The sequence below is a fragment of the Stigmatopora nigra genome, chromosome 23 (genome assembly GCF_051989575.1).
Source record: "Stigmatopora nigra isolate UIUO_SnigA chromosome 23, RoL_Snig_1.1, whole genome shotgun sequence".
NCBI lineage: Eukaryota > Metazoa > Chordata > Actinopteri > Syngnathiformes > Syngnathidae > Stigmatopora > Stigmatopora nigra.
In genome coordinates, this window is record NC_135530.1 from 5,580,506 (window position 1) to 5,599,986 (window position 19,481).

The 19,481-nt window shown below is 34.2% G+C and overlaps 1 protein-coding gene across 2 annotated transcripts in view; it reads right to left on the minus strand.

Annotated features, from left to right (window-relative positions):
- ptprz1b (protein tyrosine phosphatase receptor type Z1b) overlaps window positions 1–12,494 on the minus strand; it is a 34,610-nt gene extending 22,116 nt beyond the window's left edge. For both annotated transcript variants that reach the window (XM_077709749.1, XM_077709748.1), the window contains exons 1-2: window positions 12,208–12,494; window positions 2,277–2,345 (exon numbers count right to left, since the gene is read on the minus strand). In XM_077709749.1, the coding sequence (XP_077565875.1) occupies window positions 2,277–2,345; window positions 12,208–12,268 (130 nt within the window). In that variant the 5' untranslated portion in view covers window positions 12,269–12,494. The remainder of the gene's footprint in view (window positions 1–2,276; window positions 2,346–12,207) is intronic.
- Between the last annotated feature and the right edge of the window lie 6,987 nt (window positions 12,495–19,481).

Genomic DNA, 19,481 nt, shown 5'->3' on the forward strand with positions numbered 1-19,481 from the left:
TATAGCTACCAAATGAATTAGGAATAAACTCCTACATCAGAAACATTCACCAGTTGTCTTTAAGGAACGGAAATGGAGGGAAATCCATCCAGTTTTAAATCTAAGCCAGGGGTGGGCAAACTTTTGTGCCCGGGGGCCATATTGACTTTAAGAATTTGACAGATGGGTCGGGTTAGCACAAGATACGATACATATAAAAAAGTGCATCCGTTAACAGTACATATGAAACATAAACAGAAAAAAAGGACTAAAGTATTAACATACTCATCACTTATCATTCAAGTCAAAAGTATAAAGTACAAAGCAAAGTAAAAAGGAATGTATTAAGAAATATTAAAATGTCATTTAAAAAAATAGAAAGGCTGTAAAACTTTAAAAATTTGACAAATGGGCCGGGTCAGCACAAGATAGGATACATATAAAAAAGTGCATCCGTTAACAGTACATATAAAACATAAACAGAAAAAAAGGACTAAAGTATTAACATACTCATCACTCATCATTAAAGTAAAAAGTATAAAGTACAAAGCAAAGTAAAAAGAAATGTATTCAGAAATATTAAAATGTAATTTAAAAAAACATAAAGGGCTGTAAAACACGAAAAATAAATAAGAGTGGACAGAGCTACTGCCACTGGCTTCCTCGTGACGGCGCCATCTTGGGAAAAAAAAAAAATATATATATATATATACATATTTGGACAACGTCGGCGGGCCGGATTAAAAGGCTTAGTGGGCCGGATGTGGCCCGCGGGCCATAGTTTACCCATATCTGATCTAAGCCATTTCATGTTTGTGGTACAGGAAGGGATAAAAATAGTTCCAGCTTGAATGGGGATTACATTGTACCTTTTTAAAGGGACACATCCTCTTCCAATGTATACTATCTTAAGTGAAAGAGTGACAAGGATTGATGCGACAGGTCGCACCATGCATGTATGATAAGGCCTGACTTGGTTGGCGAATGGGCAAAGTTATGGCTGCAAGACTGCGAGGGCTTAATACGTTTACTAGCCATCTATTAGCCCAGCAATGACCCCCGCAGACAGATGACTCCTTTGCCAACAAGAGGCCATCATCTCCCCCACTGGGACAGTGACTGTTATTGGTCTGTCTCGGACCACTCTTGTTTCTGGCCGGCTTAGCGCAGCGGGGGATCTGTGCTGAGTTAGCGGCAGTCATGTGAGCGAGCATATGGCCCCGGGTAGATCAAGGCTCTCCGATGGGACATGTTGACAGAGACGGTAATTCCGACGGATCAAGTGATCTCCAAACTGACATACGGAGGGTTTGTCTCGCAGGTTTTTCTTAACCGTTGCAGGTTTTGTGTGCGCCCGTTTGAGTGTGTGTTTCATCTGGAAAATCACATCTCAGAATCCCAATCATAAGTATCCTCCATTCAGATTTGAATCAGTTAATGCCAATTGCGTAAAATTGATTAAAAAAAAGAAACATTTTAAAGAGGAATGTCTTGAAAAACAATGAATTAGATACGATATTTAGATTTTTTTTTAATAAATGAATTAGAAGAACTGGATTAAAAGACCTGAATATTCAGTTTTGTTATTGATCTAAAACTATGTTTATTTTAGCTTTTTTAAATATTTTTTTTGATTTTATAAAGTGATTTTTGAACTTAAAACACTGAAAAAATGGATTTAAAAAATGACGATTTTTGATTTAAAAGGTGGAAAATCAGGAAATTTAATATACAACTATACTTTTCATTTGAATTTGAACATATTTACTGGCATTGATGGGGATGGAAGTCAAATCCATTTGAATTGAGATGAATGGTAGTGACTGATCAGGTTTCATTAAAAAAATAAATAGTAAATAACAGTACTATATTGACCAGTCTAAATGTGGCACTTTTTCACAGTTTGACTTGGCCTGCAATTAACACTCAAGGGTGACTATTTTTTGTTGTTGTCTCTGAGCACCGAGTTTTTTTAAATATATTTTTAGATCTTACAAAAGGATTTATGAACTAAAAAGACAGAAAAAAATGATTAAAAATGACAATTATTGATTTAAAAGAGGGAAAATCAAATAATCTAATATACATCTATACTCTTCATTTGAATTTGATCCTAAAACAGAAAGTCGGCACTCACAATTTACTTTCCCAGGCCAAACAAAATGATGTGGCGGGCCAGTTTTGGCCCATGGGTCGCCACTTGGACACCCGTGACTTAACTATTAAAATTGTTGTTGATTCATTTGATCGTTGCAGCTCTAGTCATGTTGCATTTATTGACTCGACCGTACACATACCTGTATACGACCAGTCGATATCTTCTTGGAGTTTCTTCAAATTTCGGGCCAGAGGTTCAACTGTTGCCACTGCATTGGAAAGGACAGAAAATAGCTCATGGTTATCTCCATTATTTGGACTAGGAAGCGTATGTACAATATTCATCAAATATGTCATGCCATAGTTAAAGAATAAAGAAATAAGAAAGAAAGATGAAGTGAATAGAAGTAGCATCCAAGTGGAATACCCGGGGCCACCTCATTAAATCAGTCGGAAAGAATACGAGTTTGTCTGCGAATGAGATGAGTCATGGGATGAAAATGACAGAAAAACACAACCAGAAAAGCAAAACAAACTCATGATTACAGCTAGTTAAATAATGTAACCGGGTTTTCATATGAATAAATCAAAAATGAGGGGACTAAAACGGCAGTGCATGTTTTTTTTGTTGCTCTTTTCACTTTCACCAGCGTCATATTTAGGTCGACAAAACCACGACATGAAGTCAGCGTAATCCTATTGTTTACTGCAATGAGATGGAAGATGATAAATGGAAATTGGATTGGATTGGATAACTTTATTCATCCCGTAATCGGGAAATTTCTTTGTTGCAATAGGAAGAGGGTGAGGATGCAGGAATAGAAAAGGCATTATACACAAATGGGTACTTAATAGTAAGTTAATAAATAAATACATGAATAAATATATAAATAGGTAACTGTGTTGGTGAGATATATATATACATACACATACATATATATACAAGCACATCTACACTGTATCCGAAATTCGGGAGGTCCTAACCCACAGCCTTTTTTGAGTTAAAGAGCCTGACGGCTGATGGGAGGAAGGATCTGCGGAAGCGCTCCTTCCTGCAATGAGGGTGTAGCAGTCTATTGCTGAAAGAGCTTTGGAGGGACTCCACAGAGCTCTTTCAGTTCTTTCAGCTCTTTCAATAGGGGAAAACTCTTCCAAACTTCTTATTATTACCATATTTTCACGACTATAAGGCGCACTTAAAAGTCTTAAATTTTCTCCAAAATAGACAGTGCACCTTATAATCCAGTGCGCCTTATATATGGAAAAAAAACAGAAAAACAAAAATGAAAAACCACCACTGTCGGATATTAAAAAAACACAAACGCCTGAACTGAGACAATACTGTTAAATATGCAGATCCCATCTTAGTTTACAACATCTTCCATCATATAGCTCCTCCCCCACTGCAAGATTTTATACAAAAAAAATGCAAAACATCAACAATGGCTGGCTCTAGAGGTGACTGTGTAGTGAGTGCTTCATATCTGGAAGTCAATAGCAATTACCGTATTTTCACGACTATAAGGTGCACTCAAAAGTCTTAAATTTTCTCCAAAATAGACAGTGCGCCTTATAATACAGTGCGCCTTATAATACAGTGCGCCTTATAATACAGTGCGCCGTATAATACAGTGCGCCTTATATATGGAAAAAATGTCATTCATTGAGGGTGCGCCTTATAATGTGGTGCGCCTTATAGTCGTGAAAATACGGTAGTTAAGAAAAAAAATACACAGCAAATTCCATCCTTGAATCACCAGGATTTTCAAGGTCCAACCTGGAACAACAAGTGATAATTGGCCTAATTGTTTTGAGTGCCGCAAAGAATATATTACAGTGGCATGATAATAAGGCAATTAGTGATGCTGTGAGCCCACGGCTACTTCTTTTATTGGTCTCTCATTCACTAATCTTACTGCTATTTCTCCTCATTAATGTATGCATGACCTACCGTTTGGTTAGCATCAAAGCTTTGGACGTTATCTCAAATGGCCCATATAAGAAAAGATGGCTGATTTACTTTGAAATGGATCAGTGTTGTCTTTTATTCTTAATGTTACACTATTACCATAGGATCAAGTTCACCTTATTCTGCTTTTTCCCCCTCTAAGCTAAATTTAGGCGTGTTTTAAAATGACAAAGAATATCAATATGAGATGATTCCATCCACTGCGATTTTCCTTAAAGGATGATCTGAAAAGTCTGGACAGATGGAGAGTCGGCAGCTCTTTTCAATCCATTGGAGATTGAGGCTTAGCTGGTATCCTGCAGTTGGGAAACCTCAAAGCTTTCCTACATTGTTCGCCATGTAGTAGAAAAACCCCAAAGGAACAAAGTTAGCCTGATTTCCACTAACTACAACACTTGTTTTTGTTTTTTTTAATGTTCCACTAGATTCTGACGAGCTCAAGCTGTGTGAAGACGCCGCAAGCGGGATTGCTGATCATTTTCAGGATAAATGTGCCTATCTCAGCAGAAATTTAACCAATAGAAGAGTACAGCGGATTACCCCAACTCCTGAGGGCGGATTTTAGCCCAAATCCTTCCAATCAGGGAATCGTCTGTCGGCTTCCCTTTATCACTGATTTAGACTTGTCCCATTAAAAGAAGCCCAAATACCAAGTCATCCTATTTAGTTTTTAAAGAGCCTTGTGGAACAACTGTACATAAATATCTGACTAATATTACTTAGTGTTTACCAGAAGGTTCACAGAGATACATATGAGGACCGTTTAGACCGTTTCTGGGGAAAACTTTTTTCAGGTTTTTGTTGGCGTGGAAAGTGGCAGTGGCAATGAATGGGTCTGGTGTCAAAATGGCGGCCCGGGGGCCAAATCTGGCCCGCCATGTCATTTTGTGTGGCCCGAGAAAGTAAATCATGAGTACTGACTTTCTGTTTTAGGATCAAATTAAAATGATAGATATAGATGTATATTATATTTCCTAATTTTCCCCTTTTTAAATTGCTAAATACATTTTTGAATCCATTTTTCCTTGTGGTTTTTAGTTTAAAAATCGTTTTTTAAGATCTAAAAATATACAAAAATATGTTCTGTTTTCCACTTTAATATGGAATATATTTTTTTAAAAATGGTTTCCTTATGAAATGAAATATCAATTATTAAATAAATTATTTTCTCTTACTAAGAAAAAATATATAAAATAAATCTTTTTTAGACCTATAAAAAAACGGAATATTCAGGGCTTTTGATCCAGTTCTTTTAATCCATTTATATAACAGAATCTAAATATTATATCTAAAATGGTCCTGCCCACATAAAATGGAGTTGACGTTAATGCAGCCCGCGAACCAAACCTAGTCTGACACCCTTGGTATAGAACGCTATACTTGAATCTTGATTTCTTTTAATTGGGGCAACTTTAAATTTTCCCAGCATTCAAAGGGTGCCAGAAACTCCTTTAATTGCTGTCATCTTTTTTTATAAGCAATGACAATTCTCTCCCTTAACAGCTCCATTTGTGGCCTGCTGACATGGACATTTAGTCTTCATCTCTTCATCTGTCTCCAACTCGAGAAGGAACCAGTTAATGGGATCAGGCTTTATGTTAAGTGGAGGACGGTGGAGCTTTAAACAAACCGTACATTGTTCCAGCCAGTCTGGGCAGCATTAAAAGCTGCAATTTAAAACCCAAAAAGACAAGCTTATCACTTGTGCAGAGCGTGAGATATTGGGGCTCTGTGTGGGGTGCTAATGCATTTGGACAGCTGTACATATGTGCCTGTACATACACCCAAGGAGAGTGTAATGTAACACTCTGCTATGTTGTAGACATATGGGCAACAGTCTTATTCAAAAATGTCTACAGTAATCCCTCAAATATCACAGACATCGCTCCCCTTCGATGACATGGACTAAAACTACCATTAACCTGTTTTTTTTATATATCAAGTGGAGAGGAACTATTTACAGTATTCAAAGTACATACATTTTTATATACTGTATTTTCACGACTATACGGCGCATCGTATTTTTAGCCGCAGTGTCAATAACGAGTGCTATTTCTGTATTTTACACACACAAAGGACGCATTGTTTTTATAGACGCAGCAAGGCATGGCGATACAAAACATACACGCGACACCCACACGTTAAAAACACGTTTTTTAAAAGGCAACGGAAGCAAAACTGAGTTCGGTTGTACTTAATTTAGCCATTTTATAATGTACTCACGTCATCATCACCCACAAATCCATCAAAGTCCTCGTTTTCTGTGTCCGAATTGAACAGTTGTCCATTGAAAACGCTGAGTTTAATACATTCGTCCAGGTGGCCACATTCCATTCGCAAATAGTAGCTAGCTGGGTAGCTAGCATAACTTTTCCAACGCTGCTTGCCATGCTTCGTCAAGCTGTGATGATGTCAATTTTACAGGCAACAAACCATTGGGTGTATTGACAAAAGAACTACATAGCCCAGCAGTCACTGCACAATACTTTATCTACGGGAAAATAGTAGTGTCGGTGTACCCTATCGACTGATTTATTTTATTTTATCGAGATAACAATTTTAGTTTTGGTCCATATATAAAGCGCACTGGATTATAAGGCGCCCTGTCTATTTTGAAGAAAATTTAAGACTTTTATGTGCGCCTTATAGTCGTGAAAATACAGTATATAGATTATATTTAGATAGACTTTTGCTATGCTTATAGCTGTGATATTTAATAAATATACTCTTTTAGATTGTTGAATTTGTGTACTAGTATTTTTGTATAGACGGAAAAACATGTATTGTGGAAGTCATAATGGGGTGATCCTACTTTGCGTTTTTTTTGTCTATCGCGGCAATTCTGGGCTACATTAACCACAATATTCGAGAGATTACTGTAAAATGCAATCTTCACATGTGCTTATTGTAATTTTGACTTTGAAGAGCAAAGAAAAATCAATTGTAGAGAGTTGAGGATTCACAAAAGAAGTTGACATGAATAAATACTCTGACAGCCTGACAACGCATGATGAAAGTTTGGCGTAGCCCGCAATTTCATCTCTCTAAACGCCTCGAGTGCTGCTTTAAAGTTCCGTTCTTTCTTCTCTTCCAGACAAATAGTGACGCTGACACACATCTCCTCTGCCGCTGTGGAAATATTCCACAAATCCAGAGGTTTATGCCGCACTTGTTTTGACACCAATTTGGGTTTAATCCCCCAGATTTGCGGCCAAATAGGACAACGAGCAGACGTGTGTTTTGTAGATCCTAAAAATAAGCTTCAAAAATAATGTTGCTGTTATTGTTATGTCAACTGATAATGAAAGTATGTGCTGTGGTGGTTAGTTAGTTAAAAAATTATAATTATGATTTATATTTCGAAAAATATTGACAGCAACAGACAAATGACATTTGATATATAAATATTATATATATATATATATATATATATATATATATATATATATATATATATATATATATATATATATATATATATATATATATATATATATATATATATATATATATATATATATATATATATATATATATATATATATATATATATATATATATATATATATATATATATATATATATATATATATATATATATATATATATATATATATATATATATATATACACATTTGCCTTTTTTCACTAATTGGCCTGAAAAATATTTCAAATTCACATTTTGAAAGTGTTATAAAAATGAATGCGCAAAACATCTCAAGCAGTTATATAATTAACATCCCATTATTTGTGGCTCGTATGGAGTTTTCCCCTTTTTGCTGATGGACATCAAATCATCTCCCTCATTTCAACATACTTTTGGCACTCATTTCAACATTCGTTTGTTTTCACGGAAGGAGATGAATTGAACATTTTCAAATGATTTGCTGTGAACTCAAGGGTGACAGACTCGGGCTGGTTCGCGGGCCGCTTTAACGTCAACTTGATTTTACGTTGGCTGGACCATTTTAAATATAATATTTAGATTTTTTATGAATGGATTAAAGCCCTGAATATTCTGTTTTTCATCGATCTAACAAAATGTTTATTTTAGTTTTTTTTATATTTATTGGTTGTTATACGTCTCATTTTATATTGTCATTTTATTCTGAGTTTATATTTTCACCAGAAATATGCAGTGGAATCGTAACCTATGGAACAGAAAAACTTGGACTATATATATATTCTGTAATTTAAGGGTTATTTGGATTTTTATTTTATAAATTGTTTAAAAGAACTGGATTAACAACCCTGAATATTCAGTTTTTTCTAGATCTAAAACAAGGTTTATTTTAGCTTCTTATGTATATTTCTAGATTTTGCAAGATGTTTTTTTCCCTAAAAACAAATCAAAAAATGGTTTAAAAATTGCAATGATTGATTTAAAAGGGTCAAAATCAGGAAATATAATATACATCTATATCTATCATTTTAATTTGATCCTAAAACAGAGAGTTGGTACTCATGATTTACTTTCTCTGGCCACACAAAATGATGCAGCGGGCCCGATTTGGCCCGCGGGCCACCACTTTGACACCCAGTGCTTTAAATCCACATTGAAATTTCCCTCAGTCGCTCCAAAATGTCTATCACGGATTGATCATGTTCACCCCAACACATATTCACCTGATTTATACGTTGGACTAATCTGGCTGGCCTAGTCTGAGCAGTGAGATGCAGCAATCCCATCTGCTTGGAACAAACTGAGAAAATATTGCGTGCGTGCGATTAGTAATCCTGCATGCTTTGAGAGGAACGCTGCTGAATCCTAATGCAGTCGCCTTTGGTCATAGAAAAATATTTTCCTTCTAATTTAGCGCCGGCGAGAAGCAAGGCACGCATCGCCGATATTTTTCCTTCTTTCGTTCCTGATTTAATTCAGTCCGAGTGACTGGAGTTTCCATGACAACCAACAAGCCTCCGATGGCGCGTGGAAGGCTTTGACTTCCTGTCGGCTTCCCGATCCCGTTCTGGCCATCACCGTGGAGACGCAACAGTCTCTAGGAGCGAGGTCACGCCCCCAAACTGCACCAAAATAGTATGTTGTATCCAATTCCACTAGCTTGGGGTGAATAAAAATGGATGGGGTCAAGAGCGTTTTGGTGACGTCATACTTTTTCACCCGTGGAACAAACATCTCATTCAGGGGGAAAAATGGCTACCCCCCGTCGTTGGCCACCACCCGATGGAGGGCACTTTAAAAAATAGGCGACCAGCCAAGAGGAGGTGACTGGAAAAGGGCCAGTCTGTCAATCTGTGAGACCCTAATCGTGAATTTCTATTGGCATGTTTGCAAGCGTTAAGGTAGGTTGGACGTTAATCAACTTACATTTAGTCACAGATCCCCAATGACTCAAAACAAAAGACTTTCCACCAATCGGTGTTGGATTCCACTTACGGTATTTTCATGACTATAAGGCGCACCGGATTATAAGGCGCACCTTCAATGAATGACATATTTAAAAACTTTTTCCACACTTAAAGCGCACCGGATTATAAAGCGCACTGTCTATTTTGGAGAAAATTTAAGACTTTTAAGTGCGCTTTATAGTCGTGAAAATTCGGTAATTTCTATTGACTTCCAGGTATGAAGCACTCACTACTTTACAGTCACCTCTAGAGCCAGCCATTGTTGATGTTTTGGATTTTTTTGTATAAAATCTTGCAGTGGGGGAGGAGCTATATCATGGAAGATTTTGTAAACGAAGATGGCATCTGCATATTTAACAGTATTGTTTCACTTCAGGCGTTTGTGTTTTTTTAATATCCCACAGTGGTGGTTTTTCGTTTTTGGTTTTCTGTTTTTTTCCATATATAAGGCGCACTGTATTATAAGGCGCACTGTCTATTTTGGAGAAAATGTAAGACTTTTAAGTGCGTCTTATAGTCGTGAAAATACGGTAACTTTGGACCATTCAAACAATGAATCTTTCTGTGTCAAATCTTTTCTGCCATCAAAGAAACCAGCAGCTGTCCTTCTGACCCAGCCTGGCTTTTTTTTTCAAATCAACTTCAAGTCAGACAAGAACACTGCTAAGTGGATTACAGAAAAAAACTGATGAATACAATGTTTCAATCTACTAGACAAAAGACATTGAAGCAAAATACCAAGACATGAGAGTCAATCCATTGTTTACAATAAATTCAGCATTTGGTCTCCATGCCGACCAATCGGTATTGTCTAATGATAAAAATCACAAAGAAAAAAAAAACAGACAGTTAAGAAGGCTTTAGGAAATCTTTCTAACAAGATTTATTTGCCCTTTCCGGAAGGTTTTTATTAAAGCAGTAGAGGGCGGTAAAGTTAGCGTAGCTATAATCTGCTTTTTAGCATGGAAATAACCACCATATCTCATAAAGTATAGGCTTTTAATTCTAGACATCATTAAACACATTCACACTAGTAAACTGCAGCTGGCTGACAGCCCCCGCGAGAAGTGATCAATATCACGCTGGCTGTATTGGCGCCAGTCCATCACGCCAATTGTCCCATGGTGGCGAGCCGTCAATAGCCAAATGCAATAAGTCCATGTCACCGGGGGTGAAATTCCTAAACATTGAATTCACAATAAACCGAGCCATAACGAGTTGATTTGTCTTCCGCTAGACATTGACCTGATGGTATTCCAAATACTGTTTTGGATAAAACATATAAAAAGCCAAAACTCCCTGAAGGTATGTAAATAGGGTTACTAGGACAAATAAGGTCACAACTAGTGCAATTGTGAGATGACATTTTTGAATGCATGTTTTTATTGTATGTGTTTCGTTTATTTCACACGAGTACGAGTCCAACAAGAAAGTGTTTTTTGGAGTGCCTACTTGGCATTCTGTATGGCAGATGGTTAGACAACATTGTAGTCATATAGCTGCCGGGAAAACCATGACGCTCTACAACTAGTTCAATGTACTATTTTAGACATACACCGTATTTAGAGAGATAACTGGGAAAAAAACACAGTAGATTAAGAAGCCATCTAATCAAATTAAACAAATGATGGATAAAAATTGTCATCTTTTAACCCGAACTCTGATTTTTCTCCAAATTGAGAGACATTTTTCAACCGTACATTTAAAAATGATGAAAAATTCTTTATATTTGCATTGCTTAAGGTCAGAAGTAGGGAACCTATGGCTCGGGAGCCATATGTGGCTCTTTTGATGGGTGCATCTGGCTTTTTGCTAACCTGGGAGCTAAAATATTACATCTAGAACTGCTTTAATCTTCTTTTTTTTTGCTGTAGACTCTTCTGGAATGCATCTTCTCATTAATTGGCAACAGCTTAAGAATCTTTTAAAAAATATTCATTTTTTTTTTCACTTTAACAGTGGTGAAATTACAAAAAAAATAATTGAAAAGGCACTCGTTTACATGTATGTATTTTGAGTTTTATATTTGTAGTATGGCTCACAAGATATAACATTGGAAAATATGAATTGTTTGTGGCTCTCTTTGCCAAAAAGGTTCCCTATATAATTAAATATTGTGTTTAATCAATCAAATATGTTTGTAATGAATTGAACCAGAGCAGAATTTGTCATCGATATGAAATTGAAGATTTATTTAAACTATGTCAACAGTGATAGACTGGGGGGGTTGGCAGTGTGGGCAGACCCTCCCTATCTAAAGGAATTGGACTATCGTCATCATTGACACTAAATTTTTTATTATATCCCCCAAAATCTCCCTATTTTTTTTGGTTTCTGTGATACAAATTGAACTCTAAATAAAACTGAGGCGATATCCCTTAAGGTAGAAATACCCCATATATTTTGAATTGGTATCTTTTATAAATATAGATTGTTTTTGACCAAAAAAAATGTTTTAAATGGAGCCATCAATCAAAGAAAATTAGTACAAAACAAGTCCAAGTAGAACCCAAAGAGTGACAAAATGTTAAGATGTAAAGCTTTGGAATTCTATGGCAGCCACCCATTCCGTCTCGTTTGCATGCAAAACACGCTCATTTAAAAAATATATATAATAAATAATACGTAAGCGCTGCAGACTGCACGATATCACTACTACGGTCACTCACTCTTCAACATGTGTCCACTCAAAATGCCTCGACCATAAAAAAAAACACACATACTGTCTCAAAAGTTTGATCCATAATTTCAGAATAAAACAGAAAATCAGCGAGGAATCTTGAATTTCTTACCCGTGACGGTGATGATCATCAGCCGGTAGAAAGCTCCGCGGACTGGATGCTTCTCCATCATCCCCCCGCTGAAGAAATGACACACGACGTTGCTTCGCGTTTTTTTTCTTCTTTTGGTGCAAGGGAGGGTGAGATTTTGGAGTCGGAGGGTGGTTAGGGAGGGTTGCTAAAAAGAATCAAGATAACAGGTCATCGTGCGGCTCGGTTCGGGGTGTGTTTGGATGGAGAACCGTCTGCTCGACTGTGAACCGACGCGACCGACGCGACGCCACGCCACGCACGCGGGGGTGAAGCAAGCGCCACCCACCGCCTTCAATGAGGGGCGTCTCGATTATGGGACTCGAGGGGGATTTTCATGCGTCTGCGTGTATATACATCCAATCAGTGGCCATTGACAGAAATAAACGTCCAATAGATTAGAGTCTGGTCTGGTGGTGTCAAACATACGGCCCGCGGGGCGGATCCGGCCCGTCTGGTGGTTTGGTACGGCCCAGGGAAGAAAACTGCTTTGAATAAAAAAACAAATGAATTTTCTTTAAAATGTGTAGTTCTTGTATTATCTGCTAGGGGCGCAGTGTTTTAGTACGTGTAGACAACATGAAAGCAACACATTGTTACTATTTCTGTGATCAGTTTTATGTACAACACACTTAAATATATGTTTAACGGTGTAAAAGTGTTGTTAAAATTGCACATACTTTATTTATGTTCTTATGTTATTCTATTGTTCATAATATATTGTTCATAATGTAAAAGGAAAATTCTTTTAATAAACATTTTGCTAATTTACTCATTCTTTGCACTAATTATTAGAATTAGTGACTAATATACAAAGGAAAAAAAATGGGCTTATTGTTAGTTCTATGTAATTTTTTTTCCTATGTTTGCTCATTTTAAATCAATAATTGCAGACGATTTGTACAAATTTCAATGTCCAAAAATGATCTATCAATCAGTACGGTTGAAAAAGTTGTCAATTTATTACTTAAGTAATTTTGGCAGCCTAGTTGGAAGAACATTGTCGGGGACCCATACCACCCACGATATAAGGCCTCACAAAGTACGGAGAAATAGGCTTAAGGACAGTTTTTTTCCCACATCCATCAGGACTCTAAACTTGCGGTAACACGACACACAATCCCTTCTGTGTAATACCTTTGGGGTGAGGTAATATGAAATGAAATATGGTGATCTGCCTCCTACTGGTTGACTGAAGGTAAGTGAAAGACAGTGAGAGGTAAGTGATCCGCTCCAGGGGTGATGCGATGTATCCATAACGGCAGAATGCCAAATTACGAGTCCGAAATTATCACTTATTTGGGTCTTTTGCCGACAAAAAAACGCACCTAATGGAGAAGTACTACCAATTTCGTCATACACTGTTTCTGGGTATGATGACACTTAAGCTTTTGTCGAGTCAATGATGATGACAAAGCCTATGTCCGATTATTATTATTGTTTTTATAGTTTGAAAAGCAACTCCTAAAATGAAAGTCTTCTGGAGGTTTTTTTTCATGAGCGGGGGCGTTTGAGGAACTCGGGAATCAGCAGAATGGTGAACCCCCGTTGATCTCAGTAGGTCTTGATGCATCATTTGTCCAAAGAGAATAGCTCGGGTCCATTGATCTGGAGCAGCCCCACACCGCGGAACAAGACCCGGGCAATGACAAAACTCTCCCACAGCGGAAATAAAGTGTGTATTAATGTAAAAGGATTAAGCCAAGGTTGGAGAACGACATCAGCGCCGAGTGGCTGCGCTGGGAAAATGAATGAGTCGGGAGCCGGGTTCACATGCAACAGGCTTCAATAGAAGCAGAAAACAGCTTTTTTTTGTAAAGTGTTTTGTGTGAGAGAATGCGTGAGACAGGCCCGAGTCTTACAAGAACAAGCTGCTCTCGTTACTCTGTGAGCATATATTTGCATAAATTAAAGGATATAATCCTCCTTGAAAGGATATAATCCTCCTTGAATTCCAACAGGAGACGCTTTTTGTCCAATTTGTTGGTCCGTCTTTTACGTCCCAAAGTTTGTTACAATGTCTTCTTAGGTCATGTGTTTGGGGAAGATGGCGGACCAAGTGTGTGTGAGTAAAAATGGCTGTTTCTTTTTGTGAGAAATCAACTTGTTTGTGTGTAATTTTTAAACATGTAAAATAAATTATAGTAAAAAATTTTGTATGGTAAACGATAATGCTTTTGGTGATCTATATATGAGGTTATTATGGGTTAGTCATTGTTTTTTTTTTATTGACGAGAGTGCAGCTTTTCTAGGTAATGAGAAAAAAATATTTGGGGTATGTGAGAGTTTGTGGGCTTTGTTCAAATTTCAATTTCCAGCTGAACTTTAAAAAATGTCATTGTTTTGGGGAGTGGAATAAAGTTTTTGGCCCTATGAAATGATTGGTGGTATGTACCGTATTTTCACGACTATAAGGCGCACTGGATTATAAGGCGCACCCTCAATGAATGGCACATTTTAATTTTTTCCATATATAAGGCGCCCTGTCTATTTTGGAGAACAATCTAAGACTTAAGTGTGTGTGTTAAGTCGTGAAAATACAGTACTTTTTTTAGGATTTTTTTTTTATTCTGCGTGGAGGCCACTATTGGTTGAAGTACTATTGTTTATTCAATATTTTTTTTGCATTGATCAGTGTCAGTACAGATTTTGTTGTTTTCCACCCTTATTCTATTTCAAACTTGACTCCAGAAGCTGAATGCCGTATTTTCCATATGCACCACATTATAAGGCACATCGCATTATAAGGCGCACCCACAATGAATGGCACATTATATATTTTTTCCATATATAAGGCACACTGGATTAAAAGGCGCCGTGTCTATTTTGGAGAAAATTTAAGACTTTTAAGTGTGCCTTATAGTCGTGACAATACAGTAAGTGAGAGTTTTAAATATAAGCAAGTGTTATTATTATTTTTTTACTTTTTATTTTTTCATGTTTGTATGAGGATTTTTGCGTGAATGTGTATGCCAAGTGATTTTTTTTTGTGAGGATCTCAGGTTGGTGCTGGATTTTGGGGCTGCTGTGAGGATGTGTGTGTGTGGGGGTACGTCTAGGGGTGTCATGGCATTTGGCCTGAGGTTGAGTTGACAGCGATATCGACTTCCAGTGGCGGCAACTGGAGGTCACTGCTGTGGTCACAGCAAGTCTGACACATAACTGGTCGATGTTTGTCCCCCCAGTGTCAGTGGTCAGTCATAGACTTACATGATGAATGAGTGCAATGACTGCTATGTGCTTAAGTCAAAATATCATTAGACAGATTCTTCTATTTTGACATTAATCAACATGTATGAGATCATGGTTGTGGTCTTTCCATGCCAAAGAGTCTTTCTGCTCATATTGATGAAATGCAATTTCTTCTTCCACTAGGAGATCCAGGATAACTTATATTTTTGAAGAAAAAAATGGCTAAAGCTTGTCATTTAACATTTGCGTGAAGGGACTTCAATCTCTGATAAATGCTGTGTGTGTTTGACATAGGGTTGACTCATAACCCATGTTTTTATGACATATCACAGGGATTGGATTATATAACTTTATTCATCCCATATTTGGGAAATTTCGTTGTTACAGTAGCAAGAGGGTGAGGATGTAGAAATAGGAAAGGCATTTTAGACATAAATAGATAGGTAATAAGTAAGTTAATGAATAAATACATGAATAAATATATAAATAAATAAGCATGTTGCTGAAAAAAAAAAAAAAAAAATATATATATATATATATATATATATATATATATATATATATATATATATATATATATATATATATATATATATATATATATATATATATATATATATATATATATATATATATATATATATATATATATATATATATATATATATATATATATGTATATATATATATATATATATGTATATATATATTATTGCTGAAAGAGCTTTGGAGGGACTCCACAGACTCGTGGACTCAAGGAATACATTATAACTTTCAATATATAAAGTCGTTGTGGACTGTTGCATTAAAGACATCTTTGCTCATCTTTTTCAAAGGTATATGACCTGAAAGCATATTTTCTGAAAGGTGATACAACTAGCAAATAAAGATATTTATGACATCCCTCACATGAATTGATAACATGTTTTGAGAGAGTCACTTTGCGAAAATGTTAGCAGTCGCTCAGTAGACTGTCAACTTTCCTTTTCAGCTTTTTGCTTGAAAAAATATATATATAAATATATATGATATTGTGAGTGTGAAGTTGCGCCAAACTAACTGATCCAGCGCTAAATTGGCATTATCACGGGGTGAGGAGGTGTAGGAAAATATTGCCTGAAAGCAGTGCTTTTTATCAGGAAGTCTAAATACTAGGAACTATTTGAAAGGGGGAGTCAAACCAATGCATTCGTCATTCTTAGGTCAGTAAATATAACCTTTTTGAATGGGTAATTGAAAATGTGGGTTGTTATTTCTTTTTGAAAACTTGCCCAGTGTCAAATCCGACGTGCAACCTCGAATACCATCACACAAAAAAAAAAAGAGTTGTACCTCAGCTGGAAAATGGTGGGGGGGAAGAAAACTAGCATTTTCTACAGTGGTCAAAGGTCAATGCGAATGAGATGCAGTTCTATCCCAAGCCAGACAAGCACAATTATTCAGTTCATCGCAAGGCGATTTCATTCTAGAATAGATCATCACTCCTGGAAACCCGAGTTAAGATGAGGAGGGAGTTTTTGTATTGATCCTTCCTTTACCAGCATGTTCTTTTACTCCATTTATCCGCAGTGATGGCCATAGGCATAGTCTGCAAATCCTGTGAATTACTTTAATTTTTTTTAATTTTTTTGTTTTGTTTGCGCTTTCCTACACAAAATCTTAAGAGCAATAATTTTTCTGACATTACAATGACTCTATGCATTATGTAACAGCAGAATGTAGGCGGACTAGAGCTTGCTGTATGAAGTAGGTCATGAGATTAAGGGGAATAAAATCTGTTTTCTGGCCTCCTCTATTGGTCTCGATTTAGCCCAGTATTGAGCATTTCTTGCTTTTTTTTAACACCCGTTACACTGTGAAGAGAAAAAGAAGTCACCATATTAGACTCAAAGTTGACGAAAGATGTGTGGTTTAATGGCAGATAAAACTAAAAGCTTAAATTTCCTAAAAGGAGGGTAAGCTTTGTATCCTCTGCAGTGTTTTTGCCTGTTTTTCATTCCCTCTCAGTCCACCCGAGCACACCAACGGAGATGGATTGCTGCTGGGCACCATGGCAACCTCTGGGGCTTTTCTTCATCAGTGTGGCGGAGAGAGGAAAAGCAAAGGGAAAGAAGAAGAAAAAAGGAGGAGGAGGAGGAGAGAGAGTTAATCAACATGGTGCATTAATTATGCCTTACTCCATATAAAGCTCTCTTATATAATATATATATATATATATATATATATATATATATATATATCTATATATATATTATATATATATATATATTATATAATATATATATATATATATATATATATATATATATATATATATTATATATAATATATATATATATTATATATATATACTATATATATATATATATATATTATATATATATATATATATATATATATTATATATATATATATATATATATATATATATATATATATATATATATATATATATATATATATATATATATATATATATATATATATATATATATATATATATATATATATATATATATATATATATATATATATATATATATATATATATATATATATATATATATATATATATATATATATATATATATATATATATATATATATATATATATATATATATATATATATATATATATATATATATATATATATATATATATATATATATATATATATATATATATATATATATATATATATATATATATATATATATATATATATATATATATATATATATATATATATATATATATATATATATATATATATATATATATATATATATATATATATATATATATATATATATATATATATATATATATATATATATATATATATATATATATATATATATATATATATATATATATATATATATATATATATATACACATATATATATATATATATATATATATATATATATATATATATATATATATATATATATATATATATATATATATATATATATATATATATATATATATATATATATATATATATATATATATATATATATATATATATATATATATATATATATATATATATATATATATATATATATATATATATATATATATATATATATATATATATATATATATATATATATATATATATATATATATATATATATATATATATATATATATATATATATATATATATATATATATATATATATATATATATATATATATATATATATATATATATATATATATATATATATATATATATATATATATATATATATATATATATATATATATATATATATATATATATATATATATATATATATATATATATATATATATATATATATATATATGATTTGTTGGTATTCTGGGATTCACTTGGTACATACTCCATTTATTAATTATTCATTTTGTAATGTCATTACCACATAATTTCTTCAATAGCCTCCAAGCCATTTGTCATATTGACACCAGATTTACATAAAGTATAGTTAATTATTTAATGTTTATCAAATATCTTTTAGTTTTTCATCGACCGACTCCATTTATGAATTAATTTAATAGTGTTATTAGTGCCTAATTTCTTCAATAGCTCACAAACCATTTGATATATTGACATCAAATTTACAGAAATGATAGTTCATCACTTTCTGTTTATTACTTTTTATGTTTTTAACATCACACTCCATTTATTAATTAATATTTTAATACTGCTATTAGCACCTATTGAGTTCAATAGCTCCAAAACTATTTGATTGATTGACGGCACATTTACAGAAAAGATAGGATATTATGCGATATTTATTGAACACTTCTTATTTTTTCAATGAGAGACTTAATTTATTGACTAATTATTTATTGTTATTATCACTTAATTTCTTCAATAGCTCCCAAGCCATTTGACGATTTGACACCAAATTTACAGAAAAGATAGATGATTCTGTGTTTTTTATTGAAAATGTTTTAGTTTTTCAACAGCACAGTCAATTTATTAATTATTAATTTATTACTGTTATTGGCTTTTCCCATTATGAAAGGGGCATTCCTAGCCGCTTTCACGTGACGTAA